This window comes from Eschrichtius robustus, chromosome 15 (assembly GCF_028021215.1).
Source record: "Eschrichtius robustus isolate mEscRob2 chromosome 15, mEscRob2.pri, whole genome shotgun sequence".
Lineage (NCBI taxonomy): Eukaryota > Metazoa > Chordata > Mammalia > Artiodactyla > Eschrichtiidae > Eschrichtius > Eschrichtius robustus.
In genome coordinates this window covers 53,835,988-53,854,909 of record NC_090838.1, presented here as the reverse complement: position 1 = coordinate 53,854,909, position 18,922 = coordinate 53,835,988, and the positions used below count along the sequence as shown (strand labels likewise).

At 36.0% G+C, this 18,922-nt stretch overlaps 1 protein-coding gene across 4 annotated transcripts in view; it reads right to left on the bottom strand.

Moving 5' to 3' along the window:
* The window catches only part of EHBP1 (EH domain binding protein 1), a 339,544-nt gene that overhangs the window by 101,727 nt on the left and 218,895 nt on the right, over positions 1-18,922 (bottom strand). For all 4 annotated transcript variants that reach the window (XM_068564185.1, XM_068564184.1, XM_068564187.1 and 1 more), the window contains exons 11-12: positions 7,318-7,496; positions 6,643-6,691 (exon numbers count right to left, since the gene is read on the bottom strand). In XM_068564185.1, coding sequence (XP_068420286.1) covers positions 6,643-6,691; positions 7,318-7,496 — 228 coding nt within the window. The remainder of the gene's footprint in view (positions 1-6,642; positions 6,692-7,317; positions 7,497-18,922) is intronic.

The window sequence follows — 18,922 nt, the reverse complement described above, 5'->3', positions numbered from 1 at the left end:
TGTCTCGTCTTTGTAACAACCCAGATATAGGATCATAACTCAAAGTTTTTCTAAAAAGAAAGTTTAGGAAATTATGTAACAATTCAGAAGGAATCAGTCTTTTGCATATACATGTTACAGTGCATTTCTACCTTTGAATTTAATCCTTGTATTCTGCCTGTAGTTTAATAAATGTTATGGAATAAGTAAGAAAGAAAATGAAAAATAAATTGTGATATTAAAACCTCTTCAGTTTTCACAGCACTATGCTTTATAGTATAGGTATCTCAAAATATTTACTTGAGAGAATGGCTCAGTTGGTGTGCATGTTTGGGCCTGTTTGTTATTTTACATGTTTTAGGAAAATTAAAGTCATTTTCTTCCTCATGAGTCCTGACAACTTGATTGACAGACATCAATTGCGACCATCAGGAAAAGCACCACAGGCAGTATTCTAAACATTTCCCAATTATCTAAAACACTGACATATTGGTTAAGATCAGATGTCACAGGTAACTACCATTTTTATTCAGCACTTTTTACAGACCTGGGAAAATGATTAGCTTACTTGTGGGGAATCTCCTGCTGGTGTTTTGTTTCATGTAGCAATTCATTTCATGCACACTAATTGCACTAAAAGAAATTTAAAAACAAACCAGATTTCTTGTAAGCAAGGTCAAGACTTTATAAAGGAATTTTCCCATAGGTTAACCTCTTCTGCAATAGTCAATCACCTACTGTCTTTTTAGCTGTGTGTGGAGAAAAAAGAGGTCTTTAAAAGAAAATAGTCTTACTCATTGCTAGATGTTATTTAATTGGTAAGGAGTCACTGCCAGTTATGTTATGCATCTGCATGGAACTTAAGACACAGGCACTGTTTCTTGTACTGTTTTAAGTCCAATTAAGGGCAGATGGGGTTACCCAGAAGAACTGTGTGAAGCTGGAAATAAGTCTGTAGGTAGCAAATGATACTCAATGTAGATATCAGGTAAGAAGTTGTGGGACTTCCCTGGTGGTCCAGTGGTTAACACTCCGTGCTCCCAATGCAGGGGGCCTAGTTTTGGTCCCTGGTCAGGGAACTAGATTCTGCATGCCGCAACTAAAGATCCCGTGTGCCTCAATTAAGACCCGGAACAGCCAAATAAATAAATAAATATTAAAAAAAAAGAAGAAGTTGCAAAGTGATGAAAAGGAATGTATAACAACAATTATGTATTGACTTGTGCAATGAACAGAATCATCTAAATTAAAATCCTTTCAAAAAGCTATAATTGGGACTTCCCTGGAGGCACAGTGGTTAAGAATCCACCTGCCAATGCAGGGAACACGAGTTTGAGCCCTGGTCCGGGAAGATCCCACATGCCGCAGAGTAACTAAGCCCATGCGCCACAACTACTGAGCCTGCACTCTAGAGCAAGCGAGCCACAACTACTGAAGCCTACGTGCCACAACTACTGAAGCCCGTGTGCCTAGAGCCCAGGCTCTGCAACAAGAGAGGCCACCACAATGAGAAGTCTGTGCACCACAACGAAGAGTAGTCCCTGCTGGCCACAACTAGAGAAGGCCCGCATGCACCAACGAAGACCCAATGCAGCCAGAAATAAATAAATAAATTTATTTTTTTTAAAAAAGCTATAATCATCTGCCCTTTAAGATTTAATTGAGAAAAAATTTTAATATTTAATTTATTATTTAATTTAATTTATTATTATTTTAAAATTTATATTATTTATTTAAATTATTATTAATTTATTATTATTATTAAAATAAATTTAATATTTAATATTTCTCTTTGTAATAATATGTAAATCCAAGGTATGTTCATCATTATTAAATTTCTGAAATAAATAATGTAAAGAAGTATAACTTAAGCCCTAATGAGATTCCTCATACTCTAAAAATATATAGCTAGGTACAATAAAAAATGTTTGCTTTTCAAAATTTTAAACAGTAACTTGAAAGCTTCACCTTATAAAAAATAATAATGGTTTATTTTATAATGCTCTTATCTGCATTTAAATTTGCTTATTCAAATGCAAGAAAATGCAGGTAAAGAACTCTCATATCTAAAGGTACTTGTCTCTTGGTATCCATGGGGGACTGATTCCAACACCCCCTGCAGATATCAAATCTGGGGATGCTCAAGTCCCTTATGTAAAATGGTGGAATACAGCCAGCCCTCTGTATCTGTGGGTTCCACATCCATGGATACAGAGGGCCAACTGTATAACTTAATTGACAAAAAATAAGGCATTTTGCTTTGACAGACACAGGCTCTTCAAAATCATACAAGAAATAATTCAAGAGAATGACTTATTTTGAAGCATGATTTCTATAAAGAAAATTATACTGATTTTTAAAGATTACCTTTTTTAATAGCATATTTCAATAAAAAAACTGACTGCTTTTAAATGTTTTTCTCTGGGGCCAGCATCATGCATTTGCAAAGAAACAAGAATTCTTTAATGGAAATATAAATTTTGGGGTTTTTTTTGTTTTTAATTCATTAATTTATTTATTTATTTTTGGCTGTGTTGGGTCTTCGTTTCTGTGCCAGGGCTTTCTCTAGTTGTGGCGAGCGGGGGCCACTCTTCATCGCTGTGCGCGGGCCTCTCACTATCGCGGCCTCTCTTGTTGCGGAGCACAGGCTCCAGACGCGCAGGCTCAGTAATTGTGGCTCACGCGCCCAGTTGCTCTGTGGCATCTGGGATCCTCCCAGACCAGGGCTCAAACCCATGTCCCCCGCATTGGCAGGCGGATTCTCAACCACTGCACCACCAGGGAAGCCCCTAAATTTTTGGTTTTAGAGAGCAATAAAAGTAAAAAAAAATTTGATTTAAATTCTCATCTGTTAACTGAACTTCTACCAAGGTTCCCTTTATAGTCCTTTTCTCACTGGTGGTTTTAACTACCTAAAGTAAATAAAAAACTTTAGCCTAGACTAGAGGTTATTAATCACTTTGGCCCATGAATTCTTTTGGCAATGAACCCTTTCTCAGAATAATGTTTTAATGTGTATAAAATACATATGATTACTCTTTTGACAAAATTCAGCACCCATTTTTGATAAAAACTCTCCAGAAAGTGTGCATAGAGGGAAACTACCTCAAAATAATAAAGGCCATATATGACAAACCTACACCTAACATCATACTCAATGGTGAAAAGCTGAAAGCATGTCTTCTAAGATCAGGAACAAGACAAGGAGGTCCACTCTTGCCACTTTCATTCAACATAGTTTTGGAAGTCCTAGCTACGGCAATCAGAGAAGAAAAAGAAAGAAAAGGAATCCAAATTGGAAAAGAAGAAGTTAAACTGTCACTGTTTGCAGATGACATGAAACTATACACAGAAGATCCTAAAGATGCTACCAGAAAACTACTAGAGCTCATCAATGAATTTGGTAAAGTTGCAGGTTACAAAATTAATACACAGAAATCTGTTGCATTTCTATACACTAACAACAAAAGATCAGAAAGAGAAATTCAAGAAACAATCCCATTTATCATCCCATCAAAAAGAATAAATTACCTAGGAATAAACCTACCTAAGGAGACAAGAATAAGAGTAAGGAGACCTGTACTCTGAAAACTGTAAGACGCTGATGAAAGAAATCGAAGAAGACACTAACAGATGGAAAGATATACCATGTTCATGGATTGGAAGAATCAATATTGTCAAAATGTCTATACTACCCAAGGCAATCTACAGATTCAATGCAATCCCTATCAAATTACCAATGGCATTTTTCACAGAACTAGAACAAAAAATCTTAAAATTTGTATGGAGACACAAAAGACCCCAAATAGCCAAAGCAATATTGAGAAAGAAAAATGGAGCTGGAGGAGTCAGGCTCTCTGACTTCAGACTATACTACAAAGCTACAGTCATCAAAACAGTATGGTACTGGCACAAAAACAGAAATATAGATAAGTGGAACAGGACAGAAAGCCCAGAAATAAACCCACGCACCTATGGTCAATTAATCTACGACAAAGGAGGCAAGACTACACAAGGTGGAAAGACAGTCTCTTCAACAAATGGTGCTGGGAAAACTGGACAGCTACATGTAAAAAAATGAAATTAAATCATTCTTTAACACCATACACAAAAATAAGCTCAAAATGGATTAAAGACCTAAATGTGAGACTGGACACTATAAAGCTCCTAGAGGAAAACTTAGGCAGAACACTCTCTAACATAAATCGCAGCAATATCTTTTTCAATCTGTCTCCCAGAATAATGGAAATAAAAACAAAAATAAACAAATGGGACCTAATTAAACTCAAAAGCTTTTGCACAGCAAAGGAAACCATAAACAAAACGAAAAGACAACCCACAGATTAGGAGAAAATATTTGCAAATGATGTGACCGACAAGTCTCCAAAATTTAAAAATAGCCCATAAGGCTTCATATTATCAAAACAAACAACCCAATCAAAAAATGGGCAGAAGACCTAAATAGACATTTCACCAAAGAAGACATACAGATGGCCCAGCAGCACATGGAAAGATGTTCAACATTGCTAATTATTAGAGAAATACAAATCAAAACTACAATGAGATATCACCTCACACCAGTCAAAATGGCTATCATCAAAAAATCCACAAACGATAAAATCTGGAGAGGGTGTGGAGAGAAGGGAACCCTCCTACACTGCTGATGGGAATGTAAATTGGTACAGCCACCGGAGAACAGTATGGAAGTTCCTTAAAAAACTAAAAATAGAGCTACCATATGACCCTGCAATCCCACTCCTGGGCATATATCTAGAGAAAAACATGGTCTGAAAGAATACATGCACCCCAGTGTTCATTGTAGCACTGTTTACAATAGCTGAGACATGGAAGCAACCTTTATCCATTCCATCGACAGAGGAATGGATAGAGAAGATGTGGTATATATATACAATGGAATATTACTGAGCCATTAAAAAGAATGAAATAATGCCATTTGCAGCAACATGGATGGACCTAGAGATTGTCATACTGAGTGAAGTAAGTCAGACAGAGAAAGAGAAATATCATATGATATTTCTTATATGGGAATCTAAAAAGAAATGATACAAATGAACTTATTTACAAAACGGAAACAGACTCACAGACTTAGAGAATGAATTTATGGTTACCAGGGGGGAAGGATGAGGGGAAGGGATAGTTAGGGAGTTGGGGACCAACACGTACACACTGCTATATTTAAAATGGATAACCAACAAGGACCTATTGTATAGCACAGGGAACTCTGCTCAATGTTATGTGGCAGCCTGGATGGGAGGGGAGTTTGGGGGAGAATGGATACATGTATATGTATGGTTGAGCCCCTTTGCTGTGCACCTGAAACTATCACAACATTGTTAATCGGCTATACTCCAATATAAAATAAAAAGTTAAAAAAACACATATGATTACAAAAGAAACCAATTATTGAAAAATAAGTATTTGAAAATATTAGGAAAATGGAATTTGAGAAACAATAAATGTGCTTTTTATGGATGTACAAACTGCTACAATTATGAAGGGGTGATGAGCTTAAAAGGTAGTTGTAGATATTTGCAACTGTAAAGTGATATGAAAATATCTGAGATTCTAAAGGTGAAAAAGTCTCAGGCATGGCTAATACTACAGTGGTTTGTTGTGTAAATTCATAATTGAAGAAAATGCTAAATTTCAGTTAAAGAAATGAGAAAATAAATTTTTTTTTTCCCTAGCCATGATCAAGGATCCCCTGAATTCTATCCATAACTCCCAGGTTAACAACTCTTCCTCTACGACAACACTTTGCAGTTGAAGAATTCAATTCAGCAGGAAAAAAAGCATTAAATGAGTACCTGCTGTATGCTGAGATAGGTGCTTCCTCCTTTTTTATGTTGTGGTGCACACAGAAAATTGTAATATTGTGCTGCATTTTGGGGTACATAGTTAAGTCAGCCTGCAGCCACAGTCAGCTGGCCCAGAGGGCTCTAGCAACTCAGGCCTGTGTAGCTACCCTGAGGGCTGAAAGGATCAGTATCTTCCCCACACCAATTGGGAAGCTCTGACCTCAGTACATTAATTAATTATGTGGAAAAAAACTGCACAGTTTACCAGAAAAAGGGGGAAAAAAGTAAGAAAAAAAGAAAAGAAAAAAAAAAAAAAAGAACCAATGTTCATATCTTTTTGCCTCTGGGAACATATGCATTCTTTTTTGCATACCCATCAGGCTCCTGCTTTCATCCGCTCCCAACAGGTTTTTCTAAACTCATGGCACAACAGTTTGGATTGCACTTTTTAAAAGCTAAATCTTGCTAAGAGATAAATAAAAGCAACATGCTTTAACAAACATTTAACAGTTAATGAAGTTCATACATATTATTATAATCTGATGCCAGTCTGGCACTTGGTGATTTTTAAAGGCCATGACAAACTAGAGTAAACCATGCATCCTACTGGAACTGCAGGAAACAGACTACCTTCTGTGAGCTATAGTTAGGACCTCACAAAACAACCTCACTTTCCCCAAATTAATAAAAGCCTGCGGAGAAGCCAAAATTGACAGGAAACAGACTACCTTCTGTGAGCTATAGTTAGGACCTCACAAAACAACCTCACTTTCCCCAAATTAATAAATGCCTGCAGAGAAGCCAAAATTGACACTACGTATTTTTTTTCTTTGGCAATTCTTACCTTTTTGTTGTTCTCTTTAATGTCTTGAGGATTCAGAGACTTGTAGTCACTGAGGGAGAAAATGGCACAGTAGGTAAATACAGTAATTGATAAAAACAGCTGTTTTTAAAACAAACTGAATCTTAAAATTTGACATTCAATAATACCAAAGAGTAACCAGCAATTTCACAGCAATTCCATCAACAAAACTAATAGTGTGGAAAATTAAGGAAATAAATACGTAAATAAATAACAGTGATTACAAGTTCCAATGCCTGAAGCTTTCCATCTAAAAGAGAAGTTAAGGCAGGGGACCAGAGACTAACCTTGACAACCAAATTCACCATGAGGTAACCCCTTGTTGTCAATGTATAAAGAGCTACAGGCTTATCTGTCTCATCTCATTTTAACACTAACACAATTTTCATAATAATTTGAAGTCAGTTTTTTGTATGAGATTAAGGAAAAAAATATGCTCTTTTAAAACAGAAAAGATTGTTTTTAGGCATCAAGAAGGAACTACTTTTCTTTCTGGGATATATTTCTTCTCCCAAAAAGCAAGAGTATGGGTGATAAAAAAAAAATCAAGTATTTCAGGACATGTGCTAAGAAATTATTTTATGGTTTGTTTCCTTTTTTTTTTTAAACTTTATTATTTACAAAATATTTATAGGAATGTAAAGTGTTTCTACTTACATTAAATCTGGTCTAAAGTGGTGTAATATTGCACAAAAAGATAAACCATTTCTCCACGATGTAGTAAAATTGGTGATTTTCACTCCCCGGTAGTTTTTTGTAACTTCTTTGCACCATACAAGCAAAGACTGACTAGCATTTGGCTTTCGTCCCAAAACAGGACTTGGTATAGGACTCGGCTAGAAAAAATGAAAAGAGGAAAACATTAAAAGAATTTAATGGAAGATGAAAATTAACATTAATTGACCTAACTGGATCACTTGAACACTTTGATGTCAGTATAGGTACTTCAGAACTGTCACTTCAAGACAACTGTAACCTCTAAGAAAGGAGACATAAATCTTAAGTTATTATCTTCAGTTTTAGCCTATGGCGTCTGCTTGACAAAGATATACATATGCAAGATTTTAATGTTATACATAAGAACAGGCCAAGAGCTACATTAATGGAAACATTAAAGTATTTAAATACTTAAGGCTGAATATCTGTATAACTCTCACATACTAAAAAAATCTTCCCCAAATGCAATCATGTACAAATATAGTTTCTTTTTCAGTATATTAAAAAGAATGTATTTTGAAGTCTAACTGTAGCACAAATTGTTAGTAGTGGAGAGGTCAAAATAATAGTTTTTAAAAATACAGTAATTGGGAATTCCCTGCTGGTCCAGTGGTTAGGACTCGGTGCTTTCATTGCAGGGGCACAGATTCATTCCCTGGTTGGGGAACTAATATCCCGCAGGCCGCGAGGCGCGGCCAAAAAATATATATACATACAGTAATCATACACATTTTAGTGCAATGATAACCATATTCAAACATACTTCTTATATAAATTTAATGCTGGCAAAACAGATTTAGTTATTAGCTACAGTCAGGTGTTGGTAGTAATAGCACACATCAGTATATAATTTGGATTTGCTCCAAATATCTTCTAATTATTGATGGCTACTTTTGGATATTATTAGGTTAGCTAGGTGTGTGGATGTAGGGGGATGTGTGTTTTAAATCTAAAGCATTTACTTGATTTTTCCCCTTGTTCATATACTTAAAACAACAATGATGACAACAAAACAAAGACTCATAATAAGATTTTTATCTTAAACTTTTGTTATTCTTAAAACCATGTCATTTTCTTTTACTGAATAACAATCACATTTTGTGATGGTAACTTTAGAGGTTGATATAATTGAAAACTATAAAAAAAACTACTAAAAGTTTCTAGACTTTAAATATTGCTATCAATTAAGAGTGCTGGCTATAGACATAAATAGAAGCCCTCTAAAATAAGGTGAGAGGAGAACAATTATTTACCCCTAATATCATTTGAGTTTAACAAGCAAACCATTCTTGCCACACAGCTTACTTAAGGAAGACCAATGATGCCCCCATTTGACAAAAGGATGTTAGTGCCAAACAATTTAAATCAACCCCACATAATTATGATTTATGTATTCACTGCTCCTGTGGGAAGACAAGTAACAAACACCAAGAATGTAATTTCTTACTTTTTATTAACTGTCTGAGTAACAAATTGTTATATAAACAACCATGAATCTAGCAAAGCGCTGTTCTTTAAATGATCACCTATACAAAGTCAATGCTGAAAAATTTCCAGGTCATAAAAATCAGCAAATTTGGGTTAGTTCTACTTAATATGAAGAAGTAGATAAAAATAGAATCCCCAGTATAGGAAGATATTTACCTTAGAATAAATGATAGCTCTTTTTTCTTCTTTATTGGAGTATAATTGCTTTACAATGGTGTGTTAGTTTCTGCTTTATAACAAAGTGAATCAGTTATACATATACACATATCCCCATATCTCTTCCCTCTTGCGTCTCCCTCCCTCCCACCCTCCCTATCCCACCCCTCTAGGTGGTCACAGAGCACCGAGCTGATCTCCCTGTGCTATGCAGCTGCTTCCCACTAGCTGCCTATTTTACATTTGGTAGTATATATATGTCCATGCCACTCTCTCACTTTGTCCCAGTTTACCCTTCCCCCTCCCCGTATCCTCAAGTCCATTCTCCAGTAGGTCTGCGTCTTTGTTCCCATCTTGCCCCTATGTTCTTCATGACCATTTTTTTTTTTGTTTTTTAGATTTAGATTTTTAGATATATGTGTTAGCATACGGTATTTGTTTTTCTCTTTCTGACTTACTTCACTCTGTATGACAGACTCCAGGTCCACCCACCTCACTACAAATAACTCAATTTCGTTTCTTTTTATGGCTGAGTAATATTCCATTGTATGTATGTGCCACATCTTCTTTATCCATTCATCTGTTGATGGATACTTAGGTTGCTTCCATGTCCTGGCTATTGTAAATAGAGCTGCAATGAACATTGTGGTACATGACTCTTTTTGAATTATGGTTTTCTCAGGGTATATGCCCAGTAATGGGATTGCTGGGTCGTATGGTAGTTCTATTTTTAGTTTTTTAAGGAACCTCCATACTGTTCTCCATAGTGGCTGTATCAATTTACATTCCCACCAACAGTGCAAGAGGGTTCCCTTTTCTCCACACCCTCTCCAGCATTTATTTTTGTAGATTTTTAAAAAAATTTATTTGTTAATTTCTGGCTGTGTTGGGTCTTCGTTTCTGTGCGAGGGCTTTCTCTAGTTGCGGCAAGTGGGGGCCACTCTTCATCGCGGTGCGCAGGCCTCTCACTGTCGCGACCTCTCTTGTTACGGAGCACAGGCTCCAGATGCGCAGGCTCAGTAGTTGTGGCTCACGGGTCCAGTTGCTCCGCGGCATGTGGGATCCTCCCAGACCAGGGCGCAAACCCGTGTTCCCTGCATTGGCAGGCAGATTCTCAACCACTGTGCCACCAGGGAAGCCCCCATTGTGTGTTTTTAATCTCAGATGCGAAGTCAATTAGGACAAATCTGGTTTTAAAGAGGCCCCAAGATTATTTTTGTAGATTTTTTGATGATGGCCATTCTGACCAGTGTGAGGTGATACCTCATTGTAGTTTTGATTTGCATTTCTCTAATGATTAGTGATGTTGAGCATTCTTTCATGTGTTTCTTGGCAATCTGTAGTATATCTTGTTTGGAGAAATGTCTATTTAGGTCTTCTGCCCATTTTTGGATTGGGTTGTTTGTTTTTTTGATATTGAGCTGCATGAGCTGCTTGTAAATTTTGGAGATTAATCCTTTGTCAGTTGCTTCGTTTGCAAATATTTTCTCCCATTCTGAGGGTTGTCTTTTCGTCTTGTTTATGGTTTCCTTTGCTGTGAAAAGTTTTTAAGTTTCATTAGGTCCCATTCGTTTATTTTTGTTTTTATTTCCATTTCTCTAGGAGGTGGGTCAAACAGGATCTTGCTGTGATTTATGTCATAGAGTGTTCTGCTTATGTTTTCCTCTAAGAGTTTGATAGTGTCTGGCCTTACATTTAGGTCTTTAAACCATTTTGAGTTTATTTTTGTGTATGGTGTTAGGGAGTGTTCTAATTTCATTCTTTCACACGTAGCTGTCCAGTTTTCCCAGCACGACTTATTGAAGAGGCTGTCTTTTCTCCACTGTATATTCTTGCCTCCTTTATCAAAGATAAGGTGACCATATGTGCATGGGTTTATCTCTGGGCTTTCTATCCTGTTCCACTGATCCATATTTCTGTTTTTGTGCCAGTACTATACTGTCTTGATTACTGTTGCTTTGTAGTATAGTCTGAAGTCAGGAAGCCTGATTCCTCCAGCTCCGTTTTTCTTTCTCAAGATTGCTTTGGCTATTCGGGGTCTTTTGTGTTTCCACACAAATTGCGAAAATTTTTTTTCTAGTTCTGTGAAATGTGATAGCTCTTTTAACTATCAATCTAGCATGTATTAAAATGACAGCCCCCCCCCCCCCGCCCCACACTGTAAGGCATGTGGGACTTCCCCAACCAGGGATGGAACCCACGCTCCCTGCAGTGGAAGCATGGAGTCTTAACCACTGAACCACCGGGGAAGTCCTAAAATGAACTATTAAATACGTAAAAGTGACTTTTCATAGACGCAATCTTTTAAATAATGGAAAATCTTGTAAAAAATGTGTTTGTGACTAGTTAATTGATTCCCTGGCTCGTCCACAGAGCATTCTTCACTGTAGTTCCAGATTAAGTGAGTAGAGGGATTTGAAAGTCACAGTGAAAAGTCACTTTTAGGTAAAAAGATATTTTCAAATCCCTCTAGCCAGGGATTCCCTGACCTAGGCACAAACACATTTATTTAAAAGATTGCTTTTATTAAAATGTTTTCCTATATCAAATTATACTATTAAGGCATTGATTCATTTCAAGCATGTGTAGCATGTACACAGGCCAGATAATCTGCAACTATCATTACACCGATTAATTCTAATCATCAATAGCATGTACATAAGTAAAGTACGAATGCCATTGTCACCATGCTGTAATCTAGAGTGGCTTTCTGAACTTAAAAATTGAGAAAAACCTACCATGTCATTATGATTATGAATATATTCTTGTTTCTAAGAAGGCTCAATATGAAAGGGCTAGAAGAACCAAACTAAACTTTGGATTTATCCTAACACAAAACCCTTGTATTAAAACATCTTACAGGGATGCTTACTGCACTGCCAGGAAAAAGAAGTCATATGTAATGGAAGAAACTGATGAAATTATAAGCCCTATAAATGGTCATGTTGGTTGCAGACAGAAAACTGAAGTAGAGCCACTGTTTGATGAATCATCCACTTCAGAAGTGCTGAGCTTTCATCTGATATTTTGCAGAGGGTAATAAAGAAATAAATAGTTATATCATTTCAAAACCTTCAGTATATAAATGGATGAAACTGCTTGTTTCTTGCTACAGATGGCTCCTGATTTCGTATGTGGCAGCTTCCTTGACTTCCCTATGTCTCAGTTTCCTCATCTGTAAAATGGGGGATTGTAATGGTACTTGTCTCACAGTGCTGTTATAGTAACAAGTTCTGCCTTCCCTGCCTCCCACCCATTATGCTCATTACCACTCTCTCCCTTGACCACTTTGAACCAAACTGACTTCTTCGCTGTTCCTTGGATACCCCAGATGGGGTCCCACCTTAGTGCCTTTAACACAAATTGTTCCAGTTGTACGATTAACTCCAATACAACCATCTCTATCAGGCCTATTCTGACCACCCCATCTAATAATGCAACCCACCTCTATTGCCCAATCCCAACCCAGCACTCCTGACCTTCCCTTCCCTTGCTCTGATGTTTCCATAGTATTTATAATCTTCTTATGGTCCATATACTTTATTTTGGTCATTACCAAAATGTAGTTATTGGTTATGTTTATTGCTTATTACCTGTCCATCCTCAGTAAATAAAAGGGCTATGAGGGCAGGGATTTTAATTTGTTTTGTTTTTATTAACCTATCCCAGAACAGTTCCTGGCATATAGTAGGCACTCAGTAAACACTGTTAAATGAATAAATGTATGCAAAACATTTAGCACAAAGTATGGCACACAGTAACCATTTGGTGAATGTTAACTGCAATTATTATTACTACCACTGATACGTTATCAGCACTTGAATTCCTATTTTTGAGGGTCTTTTGGAAATTTTAATCGCCATGAATTTCTTCAAGACAGTGGAAAATTTTTTTGCAAACAAAGCTTTAACTCAGCCGTCCCCAACCTTTTTGGCATCAGGGACTGGTTTCCTGGAAGACAATTTCTCCACTGACAGGGTGGGGGTAGGGGAGATGGTTCAGGAGGTAATGCGAGCGATGGGGAGCAGCAGACGAAGCCTCGCTCGCTCACCCGCCACTCACCTCCTGCTGTGCAGCCCGGGTTCCTAACAGGCCACAGATCGTTATGGGTCGGGGACCCCTGCTTTAACTAGAAGATAATCTTGATACTCTATATGCAAAATGGGGTACTTGGAATTTTTGGCAATCTTTTTTTTATGGGTTTGGTACAAAAAAGAAACTCTGAATGACTTTGTAACTTATTGTTTTCCAAAGAAAGAAAGACACCAAAATCTTGCCATTAAGGGTAGAACCAAATTTCAAATGTTGGAACAACTATTTAAAAGTTCTTTCTTGTATTTTTGCAACGACCAGATGTATGAGAAAGCACCTCTACTTAACATGTTGGGAAAGTAAAGCACAGATATTACAGTTGTCTTTTTTATGCACTGAGAGAGGAAATATCTAAAAGCCATTCTAATTATAACTTTATGATCAGAATGATCAGAGTCTGTTTAATTAGGTGATCCTCCCAGTTTGCTCTCTGTCAAGGCACTGTGTGGATGAAATTGCACAATCTCAGTTTAACTGAGAACTACAGTTAGATGTCAACCAACATGATTATTAAGGCAGTTTAAAGTGGTGAGAGTAGAGAGGATCTAGGACTTGAGACCACAGTTTGACTTGACAGTTCTAGGCTCTAATATAGATAATATTAAAATACTATTTCTGTTAACATAGCATATTACATACAGTATTAAAGACAGTAAGGCCACCAAGTTATTCTTGCTAACAACAGCAACAGGATCTCTTTCAGGAAACCTAGTCAAATAACTTGTTACAAAGTTTCCTAATTTTCAATAGTTGTAAGAAATTTCACTTCCACTTTCTTCTACTCTACCCCTCTGACTACAGTTGCTTTCTCTTTGGCTGTCTCCCCTTCTTCCACTGATACAAGCATATATTCCTCTAGGTATTGCTCTAAATAGTTTTCTCTCTCCACACTTTGAATTGATTCACTCCCAGGATTCCAACTATCACTTCCATGCAGATGATTCCCAAATATACATTTATAGTTCAAACTATCTCAAGTTGACATTTCCAGCTGGCTGTCCTTCCTGCCACATAAAATTCATACTCAATATGTCCCAAACCATAATTATACTTTTTCCTTATAACCTGCTTCATTTTCATTATGTTTGCAAATGATATTGCAATTACATTGTCCCAATCATCTAGACTCTTAATCTCAGAATCAGCTTTGAACTCTCTTCCTTCACCTATCATCCTTTACTAGTTAATTCACAGGCAATTTTGATTTTATTGTTGTAAAGTTTTTGCAATTTATCTTCTTTTGCCTAGGCTATTGCAAAATCTTCCACATAAGTTTTCCTTCTTCCAAATTCTCCCTTATTTGACCCATTGCCATAGCAACAATCTTAAAGTGCAGATCTAAGTCTCTAAAGGCTCTCAAGAACAAACAAAATAATGTCAAAATACTGAGCATTGAACATCAAAGCTTTTTCAATGTATCTATTCTCTAGATGACTCATTATTCTCTAAAATCACTATGGTTTCATGCCAGCTCCCAGCTCCCCCACTTCCAGTCTTTGATCTTACAGACTGTCACCCAAATTGGAATATCTTCTGTCCCAAGTACAGTTGCTACAATTCTACTCTACCTTCAAGGTTAAGTTCAGTTGTCATCTCCCACATGAACTCTCTTTCCAACTCCTAGTCAGTAGGAGCACTTTTCAATGTTCCTTTGACTCTTTATGTCTCTCTTATAACATTTTTACTACAATATATTCAATTCTTCTTTCTACAAAAAGACTAACTTTTCATTAATTCTTAAAGTATATTCTGAGCACCTACTATTTCCCACATGCAACGTTAAAATCTTTACATGGATTAGCTCATTTAATCTTACAACTCCTCTGAGATAGTTGTTATTCCCAATTTCAGTTGAGGAAACTGACATTTTACACCTAGAAGTGGAGGAGTTAGAATCTATACCAAGGTGTTCCCATTCCAGAGCCTGTTCTCTTAAACAACATGCATTTCACACTTTGAGATAATGTAGTTTTAGGACCTCAGTAAAACCTGTAAGTTTTTTTGAGACTAGTGATTGCTTCGGTCAACTTACCTTTTTCAGAACTTAGATCACTGCCCCAGTGTATATTAAATTAATTGATTTTTAAAAAGGCAATCTACCCACTTTAAAACCTAGGAGTATTCTATTAATAAAACCCTTTGCACATTCTGTTGTATTTTAGATTATTGGTTGGAACTAGAACTAGAACTAAGTACACAGCAATGAGATACACACTACCATTGCTAAAGCTGCAGGACATTTTGGTCTCCCTACTACTGATTCTGGGTAGTCTTCTCCCAACCACAAATTATTGCAAATGGTTGAGGGAACTTTGGATAAATTTAACATTTGGTGAGCCCCAAGCAACAGCAGTGGTGAAAACAAGAATATTTGTATCAGTACTGTTCCTATCCTTTTTCAAAGTGTTTTCATTTAAGTAATTTCAATTTATTCTCAGAGAAAAACTGAAAGTTAGGCTTTGTTATTCTACTACTAGACAATCAGAAAGATTATTCTGTAATAAAGTCATATTGGGAGGAACTTCTGTTTACATTAAAGTAGGACTAACATCTGAACCCTTTTTTTAAAAGTTGAACAAAGTATTTTTTAGGGGACTTCCCTGGTGGTCCAGTGGTTAAGAATCTGTCTTGCAATGCAGGGGATGATGGTTGGATCCCTTGTCGGGGAACTAAGATCCCACATGCCGCGGGGCAACTAAGCCCACATACCGCAACTACAGAGCCCACACACTACAACTAGAGAGAAGCCTGCGCACCGCAACGAAGAGCCCGCCGCACGAAAAATCCCACGTGCTGCAACTAAGACCAAATAAATAAATAAATAAATAACAATTTTAAAAAGTACTTTTTAGACAACCTCCTAAGAAACATCCAAGCCTAGACCCGGACAGACTAGAAAACCACAGTGAGTGAAACTCTTCAGTTCTCCCTTCTTAATGGCTGATCCGGAAGAGTGAGTTAAGAGACAGAGCTACACTTTTGGTAGACTCCCAAATAGCAATATGATCCCCTCTACCCTCAAAAGTAGAAAAAATAAAATAATAAAAAACATATTGTACAACACAGGGAATATAGACAATATTTTATAACAACTATAAATGAAACATAACCTTTAAAAATTGTAAATCACTTTGTTGTACACCTAAAACTTATATAATATTGTACAGCAACTAACCACAATAAAAAAAGATGAAAGCAAAAAATAATGAAATAGAAGGTAAACATACAATAAAAAGGATCAACAAAACCAAAAGTTGCCTCTTTGAAAAGACAAAATTGTTTAAAACTATAGTGTGACTGATCAAGAAAAAAAGAGGGAAGCAAATTCCTAGAAAAGTATAGCCAGAAGAAATAAAAAACCTGGAGAGTTCTATCACTATTAAAGAAATTGAATTTGTAATTAAAAACCTTCCTATAAAAAATTCTTTGACTTCAGTGATAAATTCCACCAAACATTCAAGGAAGAAATATCTCCAACATTACACAAATTCTTCCAGAGAGTTAGAAAAATGAGTTTAATTTCCCACCTCATTTCATGATCCAAGCAAATCTTTTTTTTCCTCATGATACTTCTAAAAAAAAAATTTATTGAAGTATAGTTGATTTACAATGTTGTGTTAATTTCTACTGTACAGCAAAATGACTCAGTCATACATATATATATATTCTTTTTCATATTCTTCCGTATTTTGGTTTATCACAGGATACTGAACATAGTTCCCTGTGCTACACAGTAGGACCTTGTTGTTTATCCATCCTATATATACTAGTTTGCATCTGCCAATCCCAAACTCCCCTGCCACCATCCCCCACACCCACTTGATAACCACAAGTCCGTTCCCTATGTCTGTGAGTCTTTCTGTTTCGTAGATATATTCATTTGTGTCGTATTTTAGATTCCACATATAAGTGATATCATATGGTATTTGTCTTTCTCTTTCTGACTTACTTCTGTCAGTATGATAATCTCTAGGTTCATCCATGTTGCTGCAAATGGCATGATTTCATTCTTTTTTATGGCTAAGTACATACACATACACACACCCCCCATATCTTCTTTATCCATTCATCTACTGATGGACATTTAGATTGTTTCCATGTCTTGGCTATTGTAAATAATGCTGCAATGAAAACAGGGGTGCATGTATCTTTTCAAATTATAGTTTTGTCTGGGTATATGCCCAAGAGTGGATCCCTATCAAATTACCCATGACATTTTTAAAAGAACTATAATAAATAATCCTAAAATAGAACAAAGCAAGAGGCATAACCCTCCCAGACTTCAGACAATACTACAAAGCTACAGTAATCAAAACAATGTGGTACTGGCACAAAAACAGACATATGGATCAATGGAACAGAATAGAGAGCCCAGAAATAAACCCACACACCTATGGTCAATTAACCTGTGACAAAGGAGGCAAGAATCTATAATGCGGAAAAGACAGTCTCTTCAGCAAGTGGTGCTGGGAAAGTTGGACAGCCGCATGTAAACCAATGAAGTTAACACACCCTTACACCATTCAAAAGTAAACTCAAAATGGCTTAAGGACTTAAATATAAGACATGACACCATAAAACCCCTAAAAGAGAACACAGGCAAAACATTCTCTGACATAAATCATACCAATGTTTTCTTAGGTCAGTCTCCCAAGGCAATATAAATAAAAGCAAAAATAAACAAATGGGACCTAATTAAACTTACAAGCTTCTGTACAGCAAAGGAAACCATAAACAAAATGAAAAGGCAACTTAAGGACTGGAAGAAAATATTTACCAATGATGCGACTGACAAGGGCATCAAAATATACAAACAGCTCATACAACTCAATAACCAAAAACCAAACAACCCAATTGAAAAATGCACAGAAGACCTAAATAGACATTTCTCCAAAGAAGACATACATGTGGCCAATAGGCACATAAAAAGATGTTCATCATTGCTAATTATTAGAGAAACACAAATCAAAATCAAGCAAATCTTGAAACCAAAATTCAATAGGATAAGACAAAATTACAAAAAAAGTCATGAATATAGATACAAAAGTCTTAATGAAATGTTAGCACATTGAATCTAGCAATTTATAAATTGAACAAACTGGACTTACCACAGGAATGTACATTTGACTTAACGTTAGCAAATCTATTGAGTTTACTTGCCAAATTAACAGATTATAGGGAAAATATATAGATACAACCATTTAAATAGATGCAGAAAAGTATTTAATAAAATTTTATGTCCATTTATAATCTATAAAGTAACCTTAGCAAACTAGTAGTAGTAGAAAATTCCTTAACTTGTATAAAGCCTACAGCAAATATCACAATGGTAAAATAGTCAACGTTTTCCCTTCAAGATTGAGAATCTATCACCACTTTTATTCAACAATGTATTAAAGGTTCTTGCTATTGCATTAAGGCCAGAAAAATATATAATGATATATTAGAAAAGGAACAAAATTAAAACTGATTATTTACATATAATGTAATTATATAGAAAATCCAAAGAAATCTACAGGTAATTCATTAGGATGAATAAGGGAATTTTAAAAGGTTGCGGGATACAAGAAACAATGTATTCCTATACTGCATTCCTATACACCAACAAAAGCAGTTAGAAATTAAAATTTTTAAGATATTTGATGTCACTCATAGTGACATAAAAAATAAAGTACTAAGAAATAAATCTATAAATAATGGATATGACTGCTATAAGAAACCTATCAAGCTTTATTATGAGAAAATAAAGGAGACCTAAAGAGATGGAGAAATATACAATGTTCATGGATTAGAATATTCAATTTTGTAA